The sequence below is a fragment of the Juglans microcarpa x Juglans regia genome, chromosome 2D, assembly GCF_004785595.1.
Source record: "Juglans microcarpa x Juglans regia isolate MS1-56 chromosome 2D, Jm3101_v1.0, whole genome shotgun sequence".
Taxonomy (NCBI): Eukaryota; Viridiplantae; Streptophyta; class Magnoliopsida; order Fagales; family Juglandaceae; genus Juglans; species Juglans microcarpa x Juglans regia.
Window position 1 is genome coordinate 13,232,475 of NC_054596.1, and position 20,169 is coordinate 13,252,643.

The 20,169-nt window shown below is 36.1% G+C and overlaps 1 protein-coding gene across 1 annotated transcript; it reads right to left on the minus strand.

Annotated features, from left to right (window-relative positions):
* Positions 1-14,877: 14,877 nt before the first annotated feature.
* LOC121250528 (ribonuclease P protein subunit p25-like protein) lies at positions 14,878-19,528 on the minus strand. The gene is made up of 9 exons (XM_041149657.1): positions 19,365-19,528; positions 19,086-19,208; positions 18,082-18,162; positions 17,921-18,009; positions 17,757-17,831; positions 16,491-16,549; positions 16,339-16,395; positions 16,040-16,222; positions 14,878-15,301 (listed from the first exon to the last, which is right to left on the minus strand). Exons 2-9 carry the CDS (start codon positions 19,206-19,208, stop codon positions 15,219-15,221), a joined length of 750 nt encoding a protein of 249 aa, XP_041005591.1. The 5' UTR covers positions 19,365-19,528; the 3' UTR covers positions 14,878-15,218.
* Positions 19,529-20,169: the final 641 nt, after the last annotated feature.

A 20,169-nucleotide genomic window follows, 5' to 3' on the forward strand; every position in this document is an offset into this window, starting at 1 on the left:
TTATCTATAAAGATCCGTTGGCGACCAGCATAGTCACTACTAAGGCGTCATCATGTGGATAGAGGACCCTCTCCTCGTCGTCCTCTCCAAAGGAAATGATAGGGGCAAGTTCGTTTCTCCTGTACTTGGTGGGACGACACTTTATCGAATACACTTTTCTGTATCTCGCTCGCCTGGCGTGCGCCTTCTGACTAGATGAGGTAGCACCCCCGCTAGCGAATCCTCCTGCGATGGTTTTGATTTCCCCCAATGATGGCCCTTCTTGATGTGGCACGCTGGAGCGATCATGCTGGGGTCCCTTTGTTGTTACCCTTTGCCTTGGGCTCCCTTCCATCCTTGGCCTTCTAACTATCTTTGCACTTCTTTCCTGCGATTTCTTCATCCACTCCCTCTCCGACCTCCGGGCAGGAGGGTATCGCGGCCTCAACCGCCCAACCTGCTTTCTTTCCTCTTTCAAGGAAAAGAAATCTTCGATGTTATGAAGAGGTATGCTATAGGACGTCTTCTTCTCTGGCTCGCCATAAATTGAGTGAGGAACAGGTGGGCCAGCTCACCAAGCCCTCTATGGACCGGGATGCCAAAAACCCAAACCATACTCTCGCCGGCCCCCTCAAGGTCAGTAGGAAAGCTCTACAGGCCACTTCTCTCGGGAAACCATGCAGGGTCATATGAGCTCTGAAGGTTTCCAGGTGTTCAAGAGGGTTCTCTAGCCCCATCGTACATGTTTATGAGGGGAACCCAAAACTTTGGTGGTAGGGGCACAACCATTACCTACTCACTGTAGGGCAGGCCCGTACTAGTAAGCAATTGGTTTATTGATGACGATGTGCCCATCTTTCTCATCATTTCTTTGTATTTCCCTTTAAGGTTACTCAGCTAGTCCTGCATATTTTTTCTTTCTTCCTCCGCGTCACTCTTTCTCCTACATTTCTCGATCCTATGTGCTCGTTGTTACTTGGTTCTGCTTCATTTTATGGTTCATTGGTGGCTATTCTGAGTGTCTCGTTCTCTTTCCGGAAGGTCTCCACCTCGGTATTTAGCTTTCCTACCAGTTGTTCCATCGCAGCGAGCCTTTCTTCCATGTTTGTTAATGTCGCTTCTTCTTGTTCCCGAGTTGTTTGAGAACAGGTTGTCACAGACATACGAAAGATACATGAAGTCTATAGAGATCCCATAGACGGCGCCACTGTTAATTTCGTGTTTTGTACGCCTTTAGGCTGAGTTCCAGCAACTCGGGTCTTGAGTTTTTCACGTGCACGATTGAGAAAAGATGGAGAGTGGGGGGCCTTGGTGGAGGCCAGTGAGTCTCCGAAGCTAAAGTTAGTATATCTCTTTAGTGGTTGTGCACTTAAAGGGAATCAAAAAGATTTCTTTGTACCTGGGGGTCGGCGTTTATACTAGGTTTTTGAGTGGGGACAACTCACTCCTGGTTTTGGGAAGTTCACGTCACTTCAACTATTCGAATAGTCAGAGTCATTTAATGCGGCATGGCTTCTAGGGCGGCGTCATTAATGCAGCGTAGAGTCCGCGAAGTGGCACCATTAATATGGCGTGGCTCCCTAACTCACTTTTCCATGCAGACGCTCCCTGTTAAGCCCCTCCATGCCTGCTGTCAAGAGATCAAGGGTTCTTCATATTTTTTGTCCACCTGCTTACGCAAGTTCCCAAGGGTAGGGTGTCATCAGGGTGGTGTTAGGGCAGCGAGTCTCATCTGCCCCTGTCATCTGCTTTCCCTACGTGTTTCATGGGTGGGTTTTGCTCGTGGGCCAAGTACTCTGCAGAGGCCCACTAACTCCTTTTAGTGGCGGGTTGTTGGGTTTGATCGGGCTTAGCCGGATTCTCTGACTTGCTTCCCTCACGGGCTTGCTATACGAGCCGATAGGGAGGGAAAACCCCCCTTACAAGTAGAATACTTGGCTAAAATACCATACAATTTGGAAGGATATATATATATATATATATATATCTCTTTATATATATAAAGTGGCTATCAAACAGAAATTCTTGTTTTAACAGTTTTTATTATTTTTCCATTCAAAGTTAACGTCGTTCGTCCTAGTAAAAATGCCTGCAGCCAATAATATTATATTAATGATGACAGCAAGCTTGTTTTGTTTTGATACTCGGCCCCATGCATTAATTGAGGTTTTAGGGATCAGTATGTAGTCATGTAAATATTATTCCCAATCTTCTATTATTATTATTATTATTATATGTCCAACAAGCCCTTAAGATCAATTTTTAATACTGATCTGCATAAACATTAACAGTTCTATATACTTAATTAATAATGATCAAATTATGAAGAAAAAATAATAATAAAAGAACTATATATCATGTATATATTGTCAATATTTATACGCTGTACGTACATTATTTGATTTGTTTATGATTGATGATCTTATATATGTATATATATTATATACTTAATTAATAATGCTCGAATTATGAAGCAAAAAAATAATAATAAAAGAACTATACCTCATGTATATATTGTCAATATTTATATGTTGTATGTACAATATTTGATTTGTTTATTATTTTGCTGAAATTTAATTTTTTTTAATCTTGATGTTTTTTGTCTTTTTTTAATTTTGTATTTTCTTTTTCTAGACAAAGAAGCTATTGACTTTTTTATTTTTTTAATTTAAATCATTATGTCAAATACACCCTGGGGCTAACGCACTTGGGGCCGTTCCCCAGTGCATATATATTTATATATATATATATATTTATTTATTGTGGAATGATATTTTCATGATTTGGAATAAGTAGTACTAGTGCGTTAATGAAAAACCTATACGATTTAATTCATGAATTATAGTTCATATTTTGCTTGTACATAAAGAAATGAGTTAGGCTTACATACAGTAATAAGATCACTGGATATTTCTTGTTTAAAAAATGATCGACGGGCAATATTTGTTTATTTATTTGCCATAATCGATTATATATATCGTCCTTTCATTTGCATAACAAGAGATCAACTGGATTGAAGTCAAGCTGATCTAGTACTGAAATATTATAAATTCTAATTACTAATTATAACTTCATCTACAATTAATCTAATATATATACATATATATATATATATATATATATTGCAGATATTTTTTGGTTTCCTGGGATTTTTCTGGCCGGGCCAAGTTTTTTATATCTAAAAATAATTGTAATTTTTTTAGATTGAGTTGAAAAGAATTAATTTTTTGACCGGGAAACCATCAATATATAATTAAAAATTATTTATTAAAAAAGCACATAACAAGTACAGTGCAGGATTAATTATATGAAAGACATATATATTTATAATTTTTTTTTTATAACACGCCATGTGTTTTTTTATTTATTTATTTATAAATATTATGAGGGTTACTTCTAGTATTGTAGGTTATGGGGGTTTTTTGAATTTTTGGAGGTTGGCCAATAAGTTAGAGGAGGATTTTCAAGATTATTTGGGAATTGGTGAGTTTTCTCAATTTTACTAAAACGAGATCGATCGATTATTGATTTTATATGCATCATGCATGGGTAGGGGTGTCAAATCGTATTTTTGGTTATGTTCGTATCATGTCAAGTTATGAATATTCGATTATATAGGTCAATTCGAATCCAATCCGTTAAACTAAACATGTTAAATTTTTAAAGCCTAACTCAACCCGATCATTTAGTAATGGGTCGTGTCATGTCACCTATTTTGACCGGTTTAATAATTAAGTAGAAATATATTAACAAGCCGTTTATTTCATGTAAATGAGTTGAACTAAAATGCATAACTCATTTGACTTCATTAACATAATTTCACATAAAAATTAAAATTTATATTTATTAATAATCACAATATCTTAAAAAATGTATATCAATATTTTTCAAATTTAAACATATAATAAAATCAATACTATAAATTATCTAATAACAAATATGAACATATGTCTAAAATATAATAAAAACAATAAAAACATAAACATACTGAGAAATATCAATATTACAACTTAACAATAATAAAATTTTAATTTTGAAATAAATTCTAAACAAGTGAAAACGAGTTGATTTTTTGTTAAGCAGATTGACCCGTTTATAAATTGTGTCGTAATGGATCGACCCGTTTTGATTCAAATCCGTTAACATCAAATCCAAAACTATTAATTTTGTATCGTGTTTCTATTAAATTCACGAATTGTCACGTATTACCGCCCCTAGCATGGGGTACGTTCTTCCATCCGTTAATTTGAAGTTTTCTTATAATCAAAAGTATAGTACTTTCACACAAACAAACACACACGTGTATATATATATATATATATATATAGCAAGTAAATAATGTGGTAATTAGCATTGATTACTGCATTAAGTTTAGAGGGACATGATCAGGGACGTCCTTTCGTATATTCATATTTTCGAGACTGCATGGTGGGCCGATGACGTTACATTATTGCAAGATAGCAAAGGTGACAATCAAGTACCATTAAGCTATGTCGCCATGGTTAAAAGCAGAGATAGCACATTTCCTTTGACAAATGCTATAAACCGGAAGAAACTATGGATACTGAAAATGCAAGACAGGCCGAAACTCCTTCTGTGGAAAATTTGTCACAACATTCTACCCACAAAATCTTTGATCCATTGGGTCATTCCCCTAGAAAATGACCAGCTCCTTTGTCCTCTTTACAATTCAGAAGAAGAAGATATTCAGCATCTTTTTCTTAGTGCTTATATTCCAAAATCCTAAGGAGGCAATCCAATTGGCCGATTGATACTACTTTGTTAGCTAGTCAAGATATCACAAATTGGGTCCAAATGATCCTTAATCCAGAAACTACCCTAAAAATTCCTGAAACTGAGCATCATAGCTTCCAAATCTTTGCAACCATTGCCATGGACTCCATTTGGCATCTCAGAAACAAAGTAATCCATGAACGAGTCCACCCAATCCCTACTTTGTTTATCAAATCAGTCCAAAAAAACTTTCAGGATCGCATGAGAGCTTGGTCGTGGAAGTATGACAATCCAAAAGATGAAGCCACAAACCAAGACCCAGCAGATGCATGGATCTTATCTTTTGATGTTGTAGTAAGGGAACAATACAGTATCATCGCATCTGTTTGTAGAAGAGGCACAGGGGAAACTATAAGTGCTAAAACTGATCAGATCCCCATCACAAACCCAAACTCAGGTAAAGCTTCAGCAACGCTAATGGCACTACAAGAAGCAGAAAAAATGGGACTAGACAATATAATCTTGGAAGGCGATTCAAGTGTAGTAATTCAAGCAATCTCAAGCTCCTCAACCGCATCAAGACTGGATTGTAAGTCCTGTCATCAATGACATCAAACATGTACTGAAATCTTTCAAGATCTAGAAAGTGAGGAAAATACATTGATTTAATAATCGATGCGCGTATGATCTAGCGCAATAGACAGCGACAATACAAGCCTTGGACAATATTCTCTTAATCCAAATTTTCCAGTACTTACTGAATTTTCATAGCGAAAAAGATCTACCTAATAGTCATATATAATTATTAGGCTTGATACCCTTTGTTTTTATGCTGATATCTATATAAAACTACTTGCTTAAAAAAAAGAAAAAAAAAAGTACTATCATTAACCACGTGCAAAAATGGATGGAGACCATATCAATATACCCATATAGGACAAGACATACAATGAGCTTTGGATGGAAGTTTATGGTTCCAGCTGCACGCTAGCTTGTGTGTGTGTATATATATATATATACACGTATATTGCCATAGAATACAGCCCTAGCTAGGTTTTATTAATATCGACCCAATAAGTTTTAATACTCGATTGGCTAGCTAGGCCATGCAGCTAGATCTCCAGAACCAATTATTATTAAGTAATTGATCTTTAATTACTTTGACCACCCTAGCTAGTTTAGCTATTTGTAACGCCAAGGGCAGGGACACATGTGCTTTTTGTCTTTAATTACTATACGTACGAACTTCAATCTTCAGTCTTCACCAATCAGAACTAGGGCTTTTTGTCTACGATCGTCTCAGAATTATGTGCTCTGTCTCTTCTTAATTTTAAACTTAAGCTGTATATATATATATGTGGAGTTAAATGATTATATTTTGTGCTCGATTGCACGCACGGCCGTAGCTCAGCAAATGGTTACTTACGTTTCATTTTGATGATTGACTCATTTTAATTCATGTCAATTTATTATTATAATTTTTTTAAATTTTAATATAAAATATAATAAATAATTTAATTTTTTTAAATTTTAAAATAATAATAATATTAAAAAATATTATTTTATTATCTCAACTCAATTCACTTCAACATCTAAACGTAAGCTAAATATATACAATAGTACTGATCAGATCACGGATATATATATATGATCACTTTAATATATATATATATATATACCCATTTTGTAAAATTATTATTTGTTGTAAATTTTATTATTATTTTATATCTATTCTGGTTCTTACATATAGACTAAATTTTCTCTCAATAAGTGAATTTAATATATAAAATATTTAATCAAATAAGATGAAATATAAAACCAAAATTTAAACTCAAACTTCTGTTGTGATATCATGTGACATTAGCACATATATCTTAACATAATTAACCAACGCACCACGAGAGAACAATTAATTAATATACTTGATCATTTCAGCTTGTTCTTTTCTTTTTCATTTTAATTTGACGATCAAGTGCGTAGGAAATACTCAATAACTTTATTATTCAGGAAAAGGATAAAATAACTATCCATTTTAGACCATTTACAATTTTTCTGCAACATTCCAATAAAATAATTTTTAAAAAAAAATTTATTTTAATTTTAATTTTGATTGGATGTGCTTGAAATTTTAAAAAAATATTATTTTATTAATACATTATAAATAAATTGTAATAGGATTGTAATTTGTAAAGGCTATGATGTCCCTAATTTTCAGCCACACTTTTCATAATTTTTTTTTTCCTGGATTAGTTATAAATTTCGTACGATCCTAGCTATTAGCTACTCGACAAATCAGGGGAGATAGCTAGAATTGCAGTATTCACAAGAAAAAGAAAGAGCTAGCTAGCTCGCTAGTCGCTCCAAATGCAGGTTGAATCTCTGTTCTTTTTGTAATCGTGGGTCATCATCAACAGCTAGGCCTGTTTTTGATTGATCTGATGGTCTTGAGCCGCGAAATCGTGGATTGATTTCTCCGAAGCTAGCACTCCATATACAAGTATAATTGGTTTTGACCGGTCAAAGAAGAGAAACGCTTGGACCGGATGGGTGATAAGAGTTTATTTACACCCTTTCAATGATATTATGCCATGTATAGTATTTTACAGTGAAAAAATAAAACTGATTGCAGCTTACCTCTCTCATACATCTTCTTTATTGCTCTCTCGAGTCTCTTCCCTCTATCTCTCCTTAGTGATTTTCTTCCCTCTCTCTGTCCTCTCTCTCCCTGCATTGCTGCATTTTTAGACTGATCTTTTACGATTCCACTAATGACAGAAGTCCTCTTGGACCAGTTAAGATTTATGTAGCTTCCATCGTCTAAATCAAGGTATCAATACAGGTTTCCATTTAGGTCAAAATCATATATGAGAAAACATTCCCCCCTGCTAGTCCTTGAGCAACAAAAACCTCTCAACCTAACAAGGTTTTCATATCTCAATGAGTTCAATAACTTCAAACCCTGCTACTTGAGGATGCTAAGAAGGCTTGATGTGAGCTTTAATGGCTTTCTCTAGATGTGCAAAAAAAAATCCAAATCTAGGTTTGTCCCTACTGGTATATCTCTTCGATCCATCCTTGATTATTTATACAAAAGCTCTCATTTTAACATTCTTTTGATTTCTATTTTTGCGATTTTTGTTGTGAATTGATCTCTATTGATTATATATTTTTTCTTACCTACAAAAAAATTATAAATGAAAACGAAGCTTTCATAAGAGTAAATGAAGGACTCCTATATGGTAGAGATAAGAGAGGGACGAAAATACGCAGTTGCTTAAGGTGAGAGAGGGGAAAGAAATGGAGAAAGCATCGTGGAAGATATGTGAGAGAAGACTTGTCTACACTCAGTTCTATTTATCTTTTGTGAAAAAAAATACTTGTCAAAATATTATTAGAGGGTGTAAATCTATTCTTAACACCCATCCTGTTTGAAGTTTTTCTCGTCAAAGAATATTGCCATGCTTGCATCTTTAGACGAACAGTACGAAGACATTAGCGCGACTACGTACTTTTGCATCATATTTACTGTATAATGTGTTTCTTCATGTCTTTACTCCTTCAAATCAGAAAATAAAAATAAAATAAAATGCATATAATAATACCCAAAGCCAATAGAGTGATGTAAGCAAGCAACTCATACAATAAAAGGAAAAACTCAAGAAGAAAAGCCACTCGCCACCACAAAACACAAGCTTGGCATCTAGGAGCCATGGCAAAAAGAAGAGCTTGATGTCAAGTGGCTAGAAATGCCCATTCTTTGACAGTTCCCTCTTCTTCTTCTTCTTCTTCTTCTTCTTCTTTGGAGGCGACAGCAGCATGTTATGAAGCCCACAAAGTTTGGGCCAAGTTAATGAAAGATTAAAAGGCTGGGAAGAAGGAAGCTGAATTGGGCCAGGGACCATTAGCTAAATGGGGCATTTTGGGAGTATCTTAGAAGGCAGCTTAGGTGAGAAAAGGGACTATAAGGCTGTGTGGTTCATGTCCAAGTTCTAGAAGACAATGTTATTATTAAAATCTAGTATTTTACTATTTTACCCTTTGTAATTCAGTTTTAGAATTCCAGTTGTAAGCAAATAATTAGGGGAGTTAATTACCTGTCTGAAAGGGAACATGGGGGGGGGGGGGGGGGGAACAGAAATCATTTCCTTATGTTTGGGAGAATATTTTCTAGAGCTATTCGTAGGCTATGAAGGTTAGGTGAACCTCGAATATACCCAGGTATCACTACAATCTCTCTACTGTTTCTAGTTATTTCTATTACATTTTATCATAGATCATTACAATGGGTATCAGCAGCACCGATCTTTCATGGCTTACTACACAAGATCCAAACACCACGAGGTCCTTCAACGCCAAGATGCCCAGGAAGAAAGAATCCATGCCCAGGAAGAGAGGATGCACTCCATGAGAGAAGATATTTTCCAACTCACTGAAATGGTGCTCACCTTAGTCACTAACCAAGCTACCCAGGTAGTCCACCGAGATCCAAATATGCGCCAAGACAGAGAGTTCCATGATTTCCGCAAAGAAGGCCAACTGGGAGTCAAGCTTATTTTCCTTATTGTGATGGAAACAACCCAGCAGGATGGGTCTTCAAAGCTTCCCACTATTTTGAGTATCACCAAACACCACCTGCACAGAAATTATTAATGGCTTCTTATTACATGGAGTGAGATGCACTAATTTGGCACCAAGATGCAGCAAAGACTGGACAATTTAATAGCTGGAAAACTTTTACAAGAGCATTGTTACTTCGCTTTGGACTAACAACCTATGATGATCCAATGGAAGTACTTACATGCCTCAAACAAGTCACCATTGTAGAAGGCTCAGTTTGAAGCACTCTCGAATAGGCTGAGAGACCTCCCAGAAACACACAAACTGAGTTTTTTCTCAATGGGTTGAAGGATGGGATCTAAATCCCCGTGCAAATGTTCAACCCACTAAGCCTCAATGCTGCCTTTGGCTAGAAAAAATTCAGGAGTACTTGGCCAGCTCCAATAAGTATGTGAAAGGATGGATGGAGAAGAGCATTGGGTCCTCAGGTTTGAGTTCTAGCTCGAGACCTCATTATAGCCAACCCCAAGGGCAGGCGCAGAAACTATTTAAACAGGGTAGACAAATCTCTTCAGCTCAAATGGATAAGAAGAGAAAAATGGGATTGTGCTATCATTGTGAAGAAAAGTGGAGCTCCTCCCATGTATGCAAATCACCTGAGTTTATATACTTCAAGGGTTTGATGAGAACGGTGACGAAGTCTATTTTGATTCACTCAGTAGGACAGACACACACACACAAGAGCCAAGAACAATGAGAAGTTGGAAATCTATTTAAATGCCGTCACAAGAACTCAAAATCCCAAAACGATGAGGTTATGTGGTTCTATTGGAGGGGAAGTGGTGTGATCCTAGTGGATTTAGGAAGTACTCATAACTTCCTGGATCCCTTCATTGCGAGAAAGGCTACACTCTTGGTGGATACTACAAAGAGGCTAAAAGTCAGCGTGGCAAATGGGGAGTTGGTGACCAGTGAAAGAATCTTCCAGAACACCCCCACCAAACTGCAAGGTACTCAGATTAACATTCTCTTCTATTTGTTGACTTTGGGAAGATGTAATGCTGTGTTGGGAGTACATTGGTTAGAAACCTTGAGGTGTATCACTTGGAATTTTTCCAAACTAGTTATGGAGTTTCAGTGGAAGGGTAAGAAGGTAGAGTTAGTGAGTCTAAGGTTTGGGAGGCCATCCTTCGAGGAAGGCAGAAGGGTGAAATTCAGCAATAGAAATGTCTCTAAAGGGGGTTTAAATTCAGCTAAGGGCAATGGAGCTGTTACCACAGCTGGACAGTACAGTATAAAAACCCTTTAACAATCAAATTGACCTATTACTACAACAGTTTAAAAGAATTTTTGAGGAGGCTATGGGGTTACCACCTAAGAGAGCACAAGACTACAAAATCATCCTCAAGGCAGGAACCCCTCCCATGTCAACAAGGCCTTATAGATATCCATTTTATCAAAAAACAGAGATTAAAAAAAAAATAAATAAAAAAAAAAAAAAAAAAAATTGTAACTGACTTGTTAAACTCTGGTATGATTAGACCCAGCTCTAGCCCCTTCTCCTTACCTGTTTTGTTGGTCCGAAAGGCAGATAGCAATTGGAGCCTATGTGTGGACTATAGGCCCTAAATCAGGAGACTGCCAAGGATAAGTTCCCAATCCCACTCATTGATGACTTACTAGATGAGCTATATGGCTCGGTGGTGTTTTCAAAAATGGACTGGAGGTCCAGGTACCATCAAATCAGGGTGGACCTCGAGGATGTTCCCAAAATTGTCTTTCTTACCCATGAAGACCATTATGAGTTTTTGGTAATGCCATTTGCCCTCACCAATGCACCCTTAACATTTCAAGGGTTAATGAATAAGATTTTTAAGCCATTTTATAGGAGATTTGTTCTTTTTTTTTTTTTTTTTTTTTTTTATTTTTTATTTTTTATTTTTTTTTTTTTACGATATACTGGTGTATAGTCACAGTTTAGAGGATCACTTAGTCACCTTAAAAAAGTTCTGGAGGTATTATATCAGCACCAGCTATATGCCAAGTTGTCCAAATGCAAGTTTGGGGGTGCATGGGGTGGAATATTTGGGACATGTTGTGTTGGGTGAAGGCAGACCTAAATAAAGTGGCCTCAATGTTGGATTGGCCAGTTCCTACAAACTTAAAAGCCTTACGAGTTTTTTTGGATTTAACGGGCTACTACAGAAAATTTATAAGGAACTATGACCTTATAGCTTCTTCTCTAGCAGCTCTTCTAAAAAAGAATGCCTTTGCATGGAATCAAGAAGCCATTGTGGCCTTTCAGCAATTAAAAAGAACAGTTTCTCAACCCCCAATTCTAAAGCTTCCAAATTTTACACAAACATTCATGATAAAATGCGATACTAGTGGAGGTGGGATCAAGGCAATCCTCATGCAAGGCCTAAGGCCTCCACATTTATTTGTCCTATATATACTATTTGCATGTTATATTTTTAAATATTACATAATCTTTGGTTGGATGTGATTAGACTTTTAGTATTTCTTTCACAATTCTTATGGGTTTTAAATTTTAATTTTCAAATCTTGAGATTTGTTGAGGCCCTAGGCGTGTACAACCTTGATTAGAAAGACTTGGTGGCTAGCCTTCAACTTTGATCCAATGGAGGCAAACACTATCTAAGTCTATAGATAGTATCTTGTACTCATCATTTTATTTGCATAATAAAATACTATTTATAGGTCTTAGCCCTTCACTTAGAATACCTTTCATTTTGAAGCTAAGATGAAGGGATGAAGAAATGTTGATTTAGGTACTTATATCGTCGTTTTCTAATCAAAATTATAATCCTTATTTAGACGGCAAAGGTAAATAGTTTGATGGTAGATTATAGGATAAATTTTGTTCAATCATTATTTATCTAATAATATAGATTCTACGATGATGAAGAGTAATTACACACTTTATACTGACATCTTTCAACAATTATATTATGACAAGCTAACTGTGGTATTTTGTCCAATGAATCACCAAGTATATTATGTTAGAAGCTTTGTCACTTATTGTCATGTTTTCATGAACTTTTCATTTTATTTTACATTATATTGTCTTAATAATGTAGAAGTTCAAACGTTGTCCTTTATTAACTCTAGGTTTGTTATATTTTCTTGTAGATTAGTCTGGCCTAGTTCGTTTTCATAACACTTCTCAACTCATCTCATCTCATTTTATTTAATCATTACAACTTTCTAAAATTTCCACTCAAAATAAAATAAATAATTTAACATTTTCAAATCTCTAAACAAAAATAATATTAAAAAAATATATTATAATAATATTTTATTCAACTTTCAACTTCTATCTCAACTCATCTCATCTCATCTGTAAAAACAAACCAGGCAAATCTTCCATTAGTTGCAAAATTCATGGTTCAGTAGGATTGTCTAATAGTGCAAGTTTTCCATGCCTGTTGATCCGGTTTTAGCAATGTAGCAATGAATTTTGTAAAGATTAATGAAGGAACTTGCTATGTTTATGCATTTTATAGAGCAAGGTAAACATATTCAATTTTTTTTTTTATTGATCTATTTTGAGTTCTTTGAGACATTATTTCTTAAATGCATATTATGAGGAATTTTTTTGAAATAGTCATTACTGCTAAAAGTAATTTCATAGCAAAAGATTCCCTATAGTTTTTTATTACTAGTTTTTTCCCCATCCTCTCTTCCTCATGTCTCTTCATTGTCCTCTCCTCCTCTCTTCCCTCTCTCCTCCACTCTTTTTCCTCTCTTTCTTTCCTCCTCCCTCCACTCTTACTCCTCTCTTCCTCTTCTCCACTCTTCTCCCTCTCTGCATGTGCTCCTCTTCATGTGCTCCTCTTCCTCCTCCCTCCACTCTTACTCATCTCTTCCTCTCCTCCACTCTTCTCCCTCTCTTCATGTGCTCCTCTTCATCCTCTCTTCCACCTCTCTTCCTCCTCGCTTCCTCCTCCTCATCGCTTCCTCCTCCTCCTCTACTCCTCTTCTCCTCTCATCCCCTCTTAATATTCCACATTTCTTCCTCCAAGATATAGTATTTGTATGTTATATGTTTAAATAGTATATTATTTCTGGTTGGATGTTATTAGACTTTTGGTATTTCTTTTGCAATTCTTTCAACTTTTAAATTTTATTTTCCAAACCTTGAGGTTTGTTGAGGAGGCCTTAGGAATCTACAACCTTGATTGGATAGCCTTTGCTACCCTTCATATTTGACCCAATGAAGGCAAACGCTCTCTTGGTCTATAGATGACATTTTGTACTCATCATTTTGTTTGTATAAAATACTATTTATGGGTCTTAGCCCTTGATTCAGGAATATCTTTTATTTTGATGCAATGATGAAGGAATGAAGAAAGATTGATTTAGGTACTTATATTTTTATTTTCTATTCGAAATTATAATCCTCGTTTAGACTTCAATGGTAAAAGTATTCAGGTAAACATATTCTTTTTTCTGATAGTCAATTACAGCTAAAAGTAATATCATAGTAAAAGTTTTACTATATTTTTTATTAAAGGTTTTTCCCTCTTCTCCTCCTCCTCCTCCTCCTCCTCCTTATTCTCTCTTCCTCTCTTTACTCCATTGTTCCTCATCTCTTCATCTCCTCCTCCTCTCTTTTACCTCTCTTCCTTCCTGCACTCTTCCTCCTCTCCCCCTCTCTTACTCCATCCACACTTCCTCATCTCTTCCTCTACTCCACTATTCCTGCCTTCCTCATTCTCTATTACTTACTCCACATTTTTTTCTTAGATTTATTATTTGTATGTTATAATTTTAAAGATTATATTGTTTTTAGTTAGATGTGATTATAATTTTGGTACTCATTTCACAAATTTTATGGGTTTAAATTTTAAATGCCACACTTTCAAATTTGTTGAGGCATTAGACATCTAGAGTCTTGGTTGGATAGACTTTGTGGCTAGCATTTAACTTTGAGCCGAATGAGACATGCGCTCTCTAGGTCTATAGATGAAATTTTATACTCATCATTTTTTTGTATAAAGACTATTCATAGGTCTCAGCTCTTCATTCAGGAAGACCACTCATTTTGATGTAAAGATGAAGAAAGACTGATTTGGGTACTTATATTGTCATTTTTTAGTTGAAATTATAATCCTCATTTAGGCGGTGAAGGTAAATAGTTTATGGCAGATATTTGGATTAGTTTCGTTCTGTCATTTTTTTATTTGATGACAGAATCAGCCTCATCCAAGCTCCACCTCAAATTTATGTGATTTTCTGCACTCTCAATCTGGAATTGTCCCATATCGACGCTCTCGTGTTGCCATAGGGGGTCAACAGCAAGTGAGATTGTCACCAATCGACGCATACAACCGAGAAAGTTTGAAGTCTAAAGGTACGCTTGAGTACTGAGGCGATCTCAAATGATCTGTAAATAATAATAAAATAATGATAAAATATTAAATAACAGTAAATAGTAGTGGAGTGACCCAAACACAACGTAAGGTAAAAAGATATGAATGCCGCTAAGGTTGTGCTACTTCCAAACAAATTCCAATTATAAAAAAAAAAAGTCGGCCATTTAAAAACTTTCAAAAGACCCTAAAAAGATAATAACTACACAAGTTTTAGAATCAGGAAGTTTATATAACTCAATTATCTTGTAAAGTAAGCATGCAACATCTATTAAAGATTAAGAATGAAAGAATGTATTGCTACAATTTCTATAAAAATAAAAAATAAAACAATTATACAACCTTCATAATATCTTGGTCAGCAATAACTACGAATATGTTCCTATCCCACAACCTAATAGAACAAAACTGCAAGCACCATGGCCACAACACTTCCCACCTTGAAACAAAGATACAAAGCCCACAAATATCAGCAAACTTCACTAGAACCCAAACAGAGCAGGCAACCACATCATTCTTCAACTGCACGCTCAATATTTTACTTCCTGCGGCTCAAGTGGCTGCTGCTTGGACTGGCCCATCTGATCTGGGATTCTGACCATGCACACGGCCCCTTCCCCTACCACGACCACGCCCTGCAAAACCACCAGAGTAAATGATTAGCAGCAGCGTACTCACCAGCAAGAGTTCCATTTAGCTAGAAAGTCTAGAAAGTAAAAAATAACAAAACTAAATAAAAGAAATCAGATTCATACGTCATTTGTGGTATTATTCTAAAAATATCAATTCAATTTGCCACTAGTTTGTTTAGAAAATATATCTAGAAGATACATGGTGGAGCAATTAGGCCTTTGTCAGTTGAATTTTTACGAGTTGCACATTAATTAGCAATTACAAAAACAGCATATTATCCATAATGATGTCACTACATGACATTTGAATGTCAAAGGCTCAGCAAGCTTCCCTTTTATATTAAACCGCAAGCAGCAACTCTTGTTCCAATATTACCAGCATATTATGAACAAATGAATTCTGTTTCATCAATTATTTTTTAGAACCCTAAAGCATCTCGATGAAAACTACATCACGAATTATAAACAAAAAACAAGTGGTGAGCTCAAGAGAGATTGGATGGCATATATACCAGAAAGGAAAGGACTGAACGAATTGATAAGCCCCACCTCAACCAAAAAGAAATGCCTCTCTTCTACTCTAATGAAAATCTAGATATGAACCTCACACTCCTAATCTCACAGTAGATCTCATATGAAAACACAATGCCACTTACGTGAAAACAAAGCTTTACGAGGACCACCGAAAAAGGGGGAAATACATTGAAGTGAATCTTTATATTGATTGCTCTAAAAGCTTACCACGCCCTTGGGCCAGTGGTGCCTCATATTCACCATGGTCATAGTATCCACCAGACTGACGGCTATAGCCCCGACCTCGTCCCCAGAAAGAATGGCCCCTTGCACGGCCATGACCTCTGCCAGCCAAACTACGTCCAGCATCCTGACTGTCTCCATTATATTCCCCAAGCCCATTATAACTTCCTGGATGTAATAAACAAGAAAAGATCATGAACCATTAAGCAACTTTAGCAACGTGCACATACATCAGGATTCAACATAAATTTAGAATCACAAAGTCAGATAGCAGTCTATAATACCTCTACCCCTGCCCCTGCCACGACCACGTGCCCAACCTCTCATCCCAGGTGAGCCCTCTGTGATACATCAAAAGCGATATAAATATTGATATAACAGCAGCAAAAACCTTCGTAAATATATTATTATAAAAGAGAAAGTATTGCTTAACCACCTTCATCCTCATAGTAATTCAAAGGTTTCACTTGATCAACTGGAAGGGGAAGTTGGTATCTGAGTTAAAGAAGATAAATCAAAATTAAGGACTATCTAGGTAATCATAATCAAAATTATACCCAAAAAAATCAGATACAAAGAATAACAGCAGTTCATGATGTTTCCAGAGGCCAGACCAAAGAAGTCTTTGAAAAAAATGAACAAAAGTGGCCCACCGTAATGTGGTGTTTCAGTAAATCATATGACATAACTATAAAGACCACTAATAGAGTGTATAGAAAGCACATCCTACATTTTATCTCATAGGGAAAATTATAAGAAATTGAAAAAGTAACGAGTCTAGTATGACTGTGTATCCTCTCAGTCCAGTTCTGATACCACCCAAAAGGAACAACAGCTCTTCTTATGCCCCAGCACAAATTAGAGACACAGGCACTTCTGGTGCTAAGATAGCTACTGTAGAACTTAATGTCTATCCACTTCATTTCCCATTAAAACATTTCAGTTACACAACATTAAAAATTTGATCAATAAAAGTTTGTTTACCGATCAAAAAAAGTTACACAACATTAAAGTAGCTGGCACTTCTACCATTTTGGTAAATAATTCAACTCCTCGTCCAAAAGTTTTAAATGTCTCGTAATTGGTTGATATGCTATTACAAGTAAATGAAATAATTCCTCGAAATGATGATTTATTCTAAGAATTGATTGATAAGTATTATCTATCTAGCTACCACATAAAGTGCGCAACTTCTTTCAACCAAATTCACACTTATGACATTAAAAATATTCAGAAACAAGGGTAACAGATATCTTGAAGTTAGTCCTTGAAACTTGAACAGTTAAACAACCCATACCAAGTAGTCACTTGCTCAATCTTAGCACAGAAGAAGTGGCTAGCTCAAAGGTATCATTGGTGTTGGCAAATTTCTCAAGGAGTCTGATCTAAACTCAAAAATACTAATGAGCTCCAAGGAAGACAGAGCTTGGCAAGTTTACCTGGTGAGCCAGCTATAAAGGAGACTTTTAACTACCGCCTTGAGCCAAGCTCAAGTACCTAGATTTTTTTTTTTATAAGAATATAAAATTATTCGGGCATCGGCAATCAATTAAAAAAAAGTGAAAAAATGCATATTTAAAGCACCAAGAAAAATTTATAACGGTTAAAACTCCACTGTGGCAACCATACTGTAGGCAATGCCTGATAATCTGGAGATATATATGGAAAAAAATTAAAGAGGATCCAGCCCTAAATCACTTACCCAGAGGAAGAAGTATCCAGTTCATTCTTTGAAAAAGTAATTGTGATCATTGAAACATGGCGGGTAGTCTCCAAACTGTACCAGAGCAGAAAATTATTCCTATAAACAATATACTGTAGTATTTGCATGAGTTTGAAAACTTAAAAGAGTCTACTGTTTCATACGGAAGAAGGCCTTCTTCTAGCGGTTCCCAAAAATCAGTTATATCAATTGATCCAATTGAAGTATTTTGATGGAGACCAGCAATCCTTCTCTGAAAAGGGAAAAACTTGAATAACTTACGAAGTCCAGAGAGAGACAGAGAAACAGAGCACTGTCATCCCACCTTAATTAGTTCAGCAATCATCACGGTCTTACTAATAGCTCTGCCCATTGATTTGAGGACAATTTCACTGGACCCTTTCTCCTATATAAAAAACAGGAACTAATTAGAGAGAGAGAGAGAGAGCGGGAACATATATTTAGGAATGAATGGTTTTTCTAGAAACTAGTCAGAGAAATTGCTTGGTGGACATGCAAAAACACCATCAGATTTGAGGATTAGGCAGACAAAGCCAACTTTTTTGACAATGGTGTACGCAACACAATCTGGCAGGCCGAACAAGCCTTAAACCAGGTAAACAAGGTTCAAGCAAATTGCACACAGATCCAAAATAGCGTTGAGATTCATATTAAATAAATTATATCTTTTGTGGGTCAGGCCAGACTCAAGGAAATCTCATAAGGTTTAGAATGTTAACAATAAAACTAGAACCAAATTAACATATCTGAGAGTAGTCGAAATATCTCATGTAGAGATAAGCATTATTAAACCATGCAATCCTGCAAAAAATAAATTTAACTAAATCCCAAAGTAACTGTAGCTAGTAGTGTATTCTCCAGACTTTCCCGATTTAAATTTCAATGCAAATCTGACGTTGACTTCAAGGCCGTAGCCTCGTGATCTAAAAATCTGTCAAGAATCAACTTCTGCCAGCACATTTTCCCAAGACGTCCATGATAATAATGGTGGTGCATTGGCAAGTGGCACAGTAAAAACCCAAACCAGAACTCAAGTATGAGAACTTGAAGCATGTCCAATATACCATACAACGTTAACATTAAAAAGTTTCAGAGCAATAAAACCAGACCATCTTAACTAAAATTGTTTTTTTTTTTTTTTTCCCTGCGTGCGCCAAATTAAATATATTTTCTATGCCATTCAAATTAAACGTAGTCCACTAAAAATTCTAGGAATAACCAACATATAATGACAAATTCCACGCAGTTGCAACAATAAGCTCTTCAAAAATGGAAAATGATACAATTTAATAGAGAGAGAGAGAGAACCTGGAGGAGAGTGGTGGCGTAGGATATGTAGTTCCTCATCCTGCCTTGAGAGGTGATTCGAATCTCGTTCTCATTAATCGGCGTCCCCGCCTTTGGCTTCTCCACCCTCTGGTACCTATCCATCTACTCCCCCGTCCACCCAACAGAAACCACAGAACAAACATTACTCCTCGATTTCACTTTCCGAAACAAGCTTTCTGTTTTTTTCCCTCTCGAATCAAAGAAAAGAGAAATCCCACAACAAAACGAAAACAAAAAGTTCAAAACATGCTATTTAACCTTGTTTTCGCTGTCTCTGCACCCGTAAGAATTGGAAGCGAATCTCAGAGAGGATTCTGGCTCTGCAACCACTCACTCCCTCTTCACACACACTCGTTTCTGGGTTACTGTTTCCTTGGCAGTTAGGAAAGCTTTTATATATGGCGGAGAAGAACAATGTTAAGTTGTTAACCAAACTCGCATTAGGAAGTGAGATTAGGGCTTTTGATTATTGAGGTTGCGATACGGTCGCCGCATAGACCGCGTCTATGGGCTTGTTCTCGTTAGTCGAAGCCCAAGCCCAATGCTAGAATTTAATCATGCCCCAAAACTAAAATAAAAATAGAATAATGGTACTGGGTACATACACAAATTCCAAGTATACGAGTCTTGTGTAAGCTCTTTATAAAAAATAGATTCCACCATTGCAAAAAAAAAAATTCCTGATGGATAATTTCTAAGGGTTTAAAAATGAGAGTTTGTTAAAACACCACATGGTTAGGGTCGTAGGAGATTGGATAATTTTTTATGCAATTATGTGACCTTAAGTTGTAGGCGTGTATATAATTATGGTTGGTTATAACTTTTTAGGAGATGGTGGTGGAATATGGGTGCTTATTTATGAGTTTTCACTTAGGGATTTGGATCCAATTTTTACGGCCAGTTATTTCATTTGGTAGGTTCTCTAGTATCTACAAAAATCCGTACTCTTCTGTGCATACTACTTTGGTGCATCTGAATTTTTTTTTGTCTGAAATAAAACCCTGATAACCTAACCTAGAGTCCCTTTTGAAGCAAAAACCACTTCGAACCTTCAGAAAGCTCC

Bases quoted from the DNA above. Each gene is read 5' to 3' on its own strand.
- LOC121250528 (XM_041149657.1), bottom strand. From the start codon at position 19,208: ATGGATAGGTACCAGAGGGTGGAGAAGCCAAAGGCGGGGACGCCGATT. The intron at 18,163-19,085 runs GTTCTCTCTCTC...TTTTTTATATAG, and splicing joins ACGCCACCACTCTCCTCCAG to GAGAAAGGGTCCAGTGAAAT. The intron at 15,302-16,039 runs GTAAGCTTTTAG...GTGGTTTTGCAG, and splicing joins ACCACTGGCCCAAGGGCGTG to GGCGTGGTCGTGGTAGGGGA.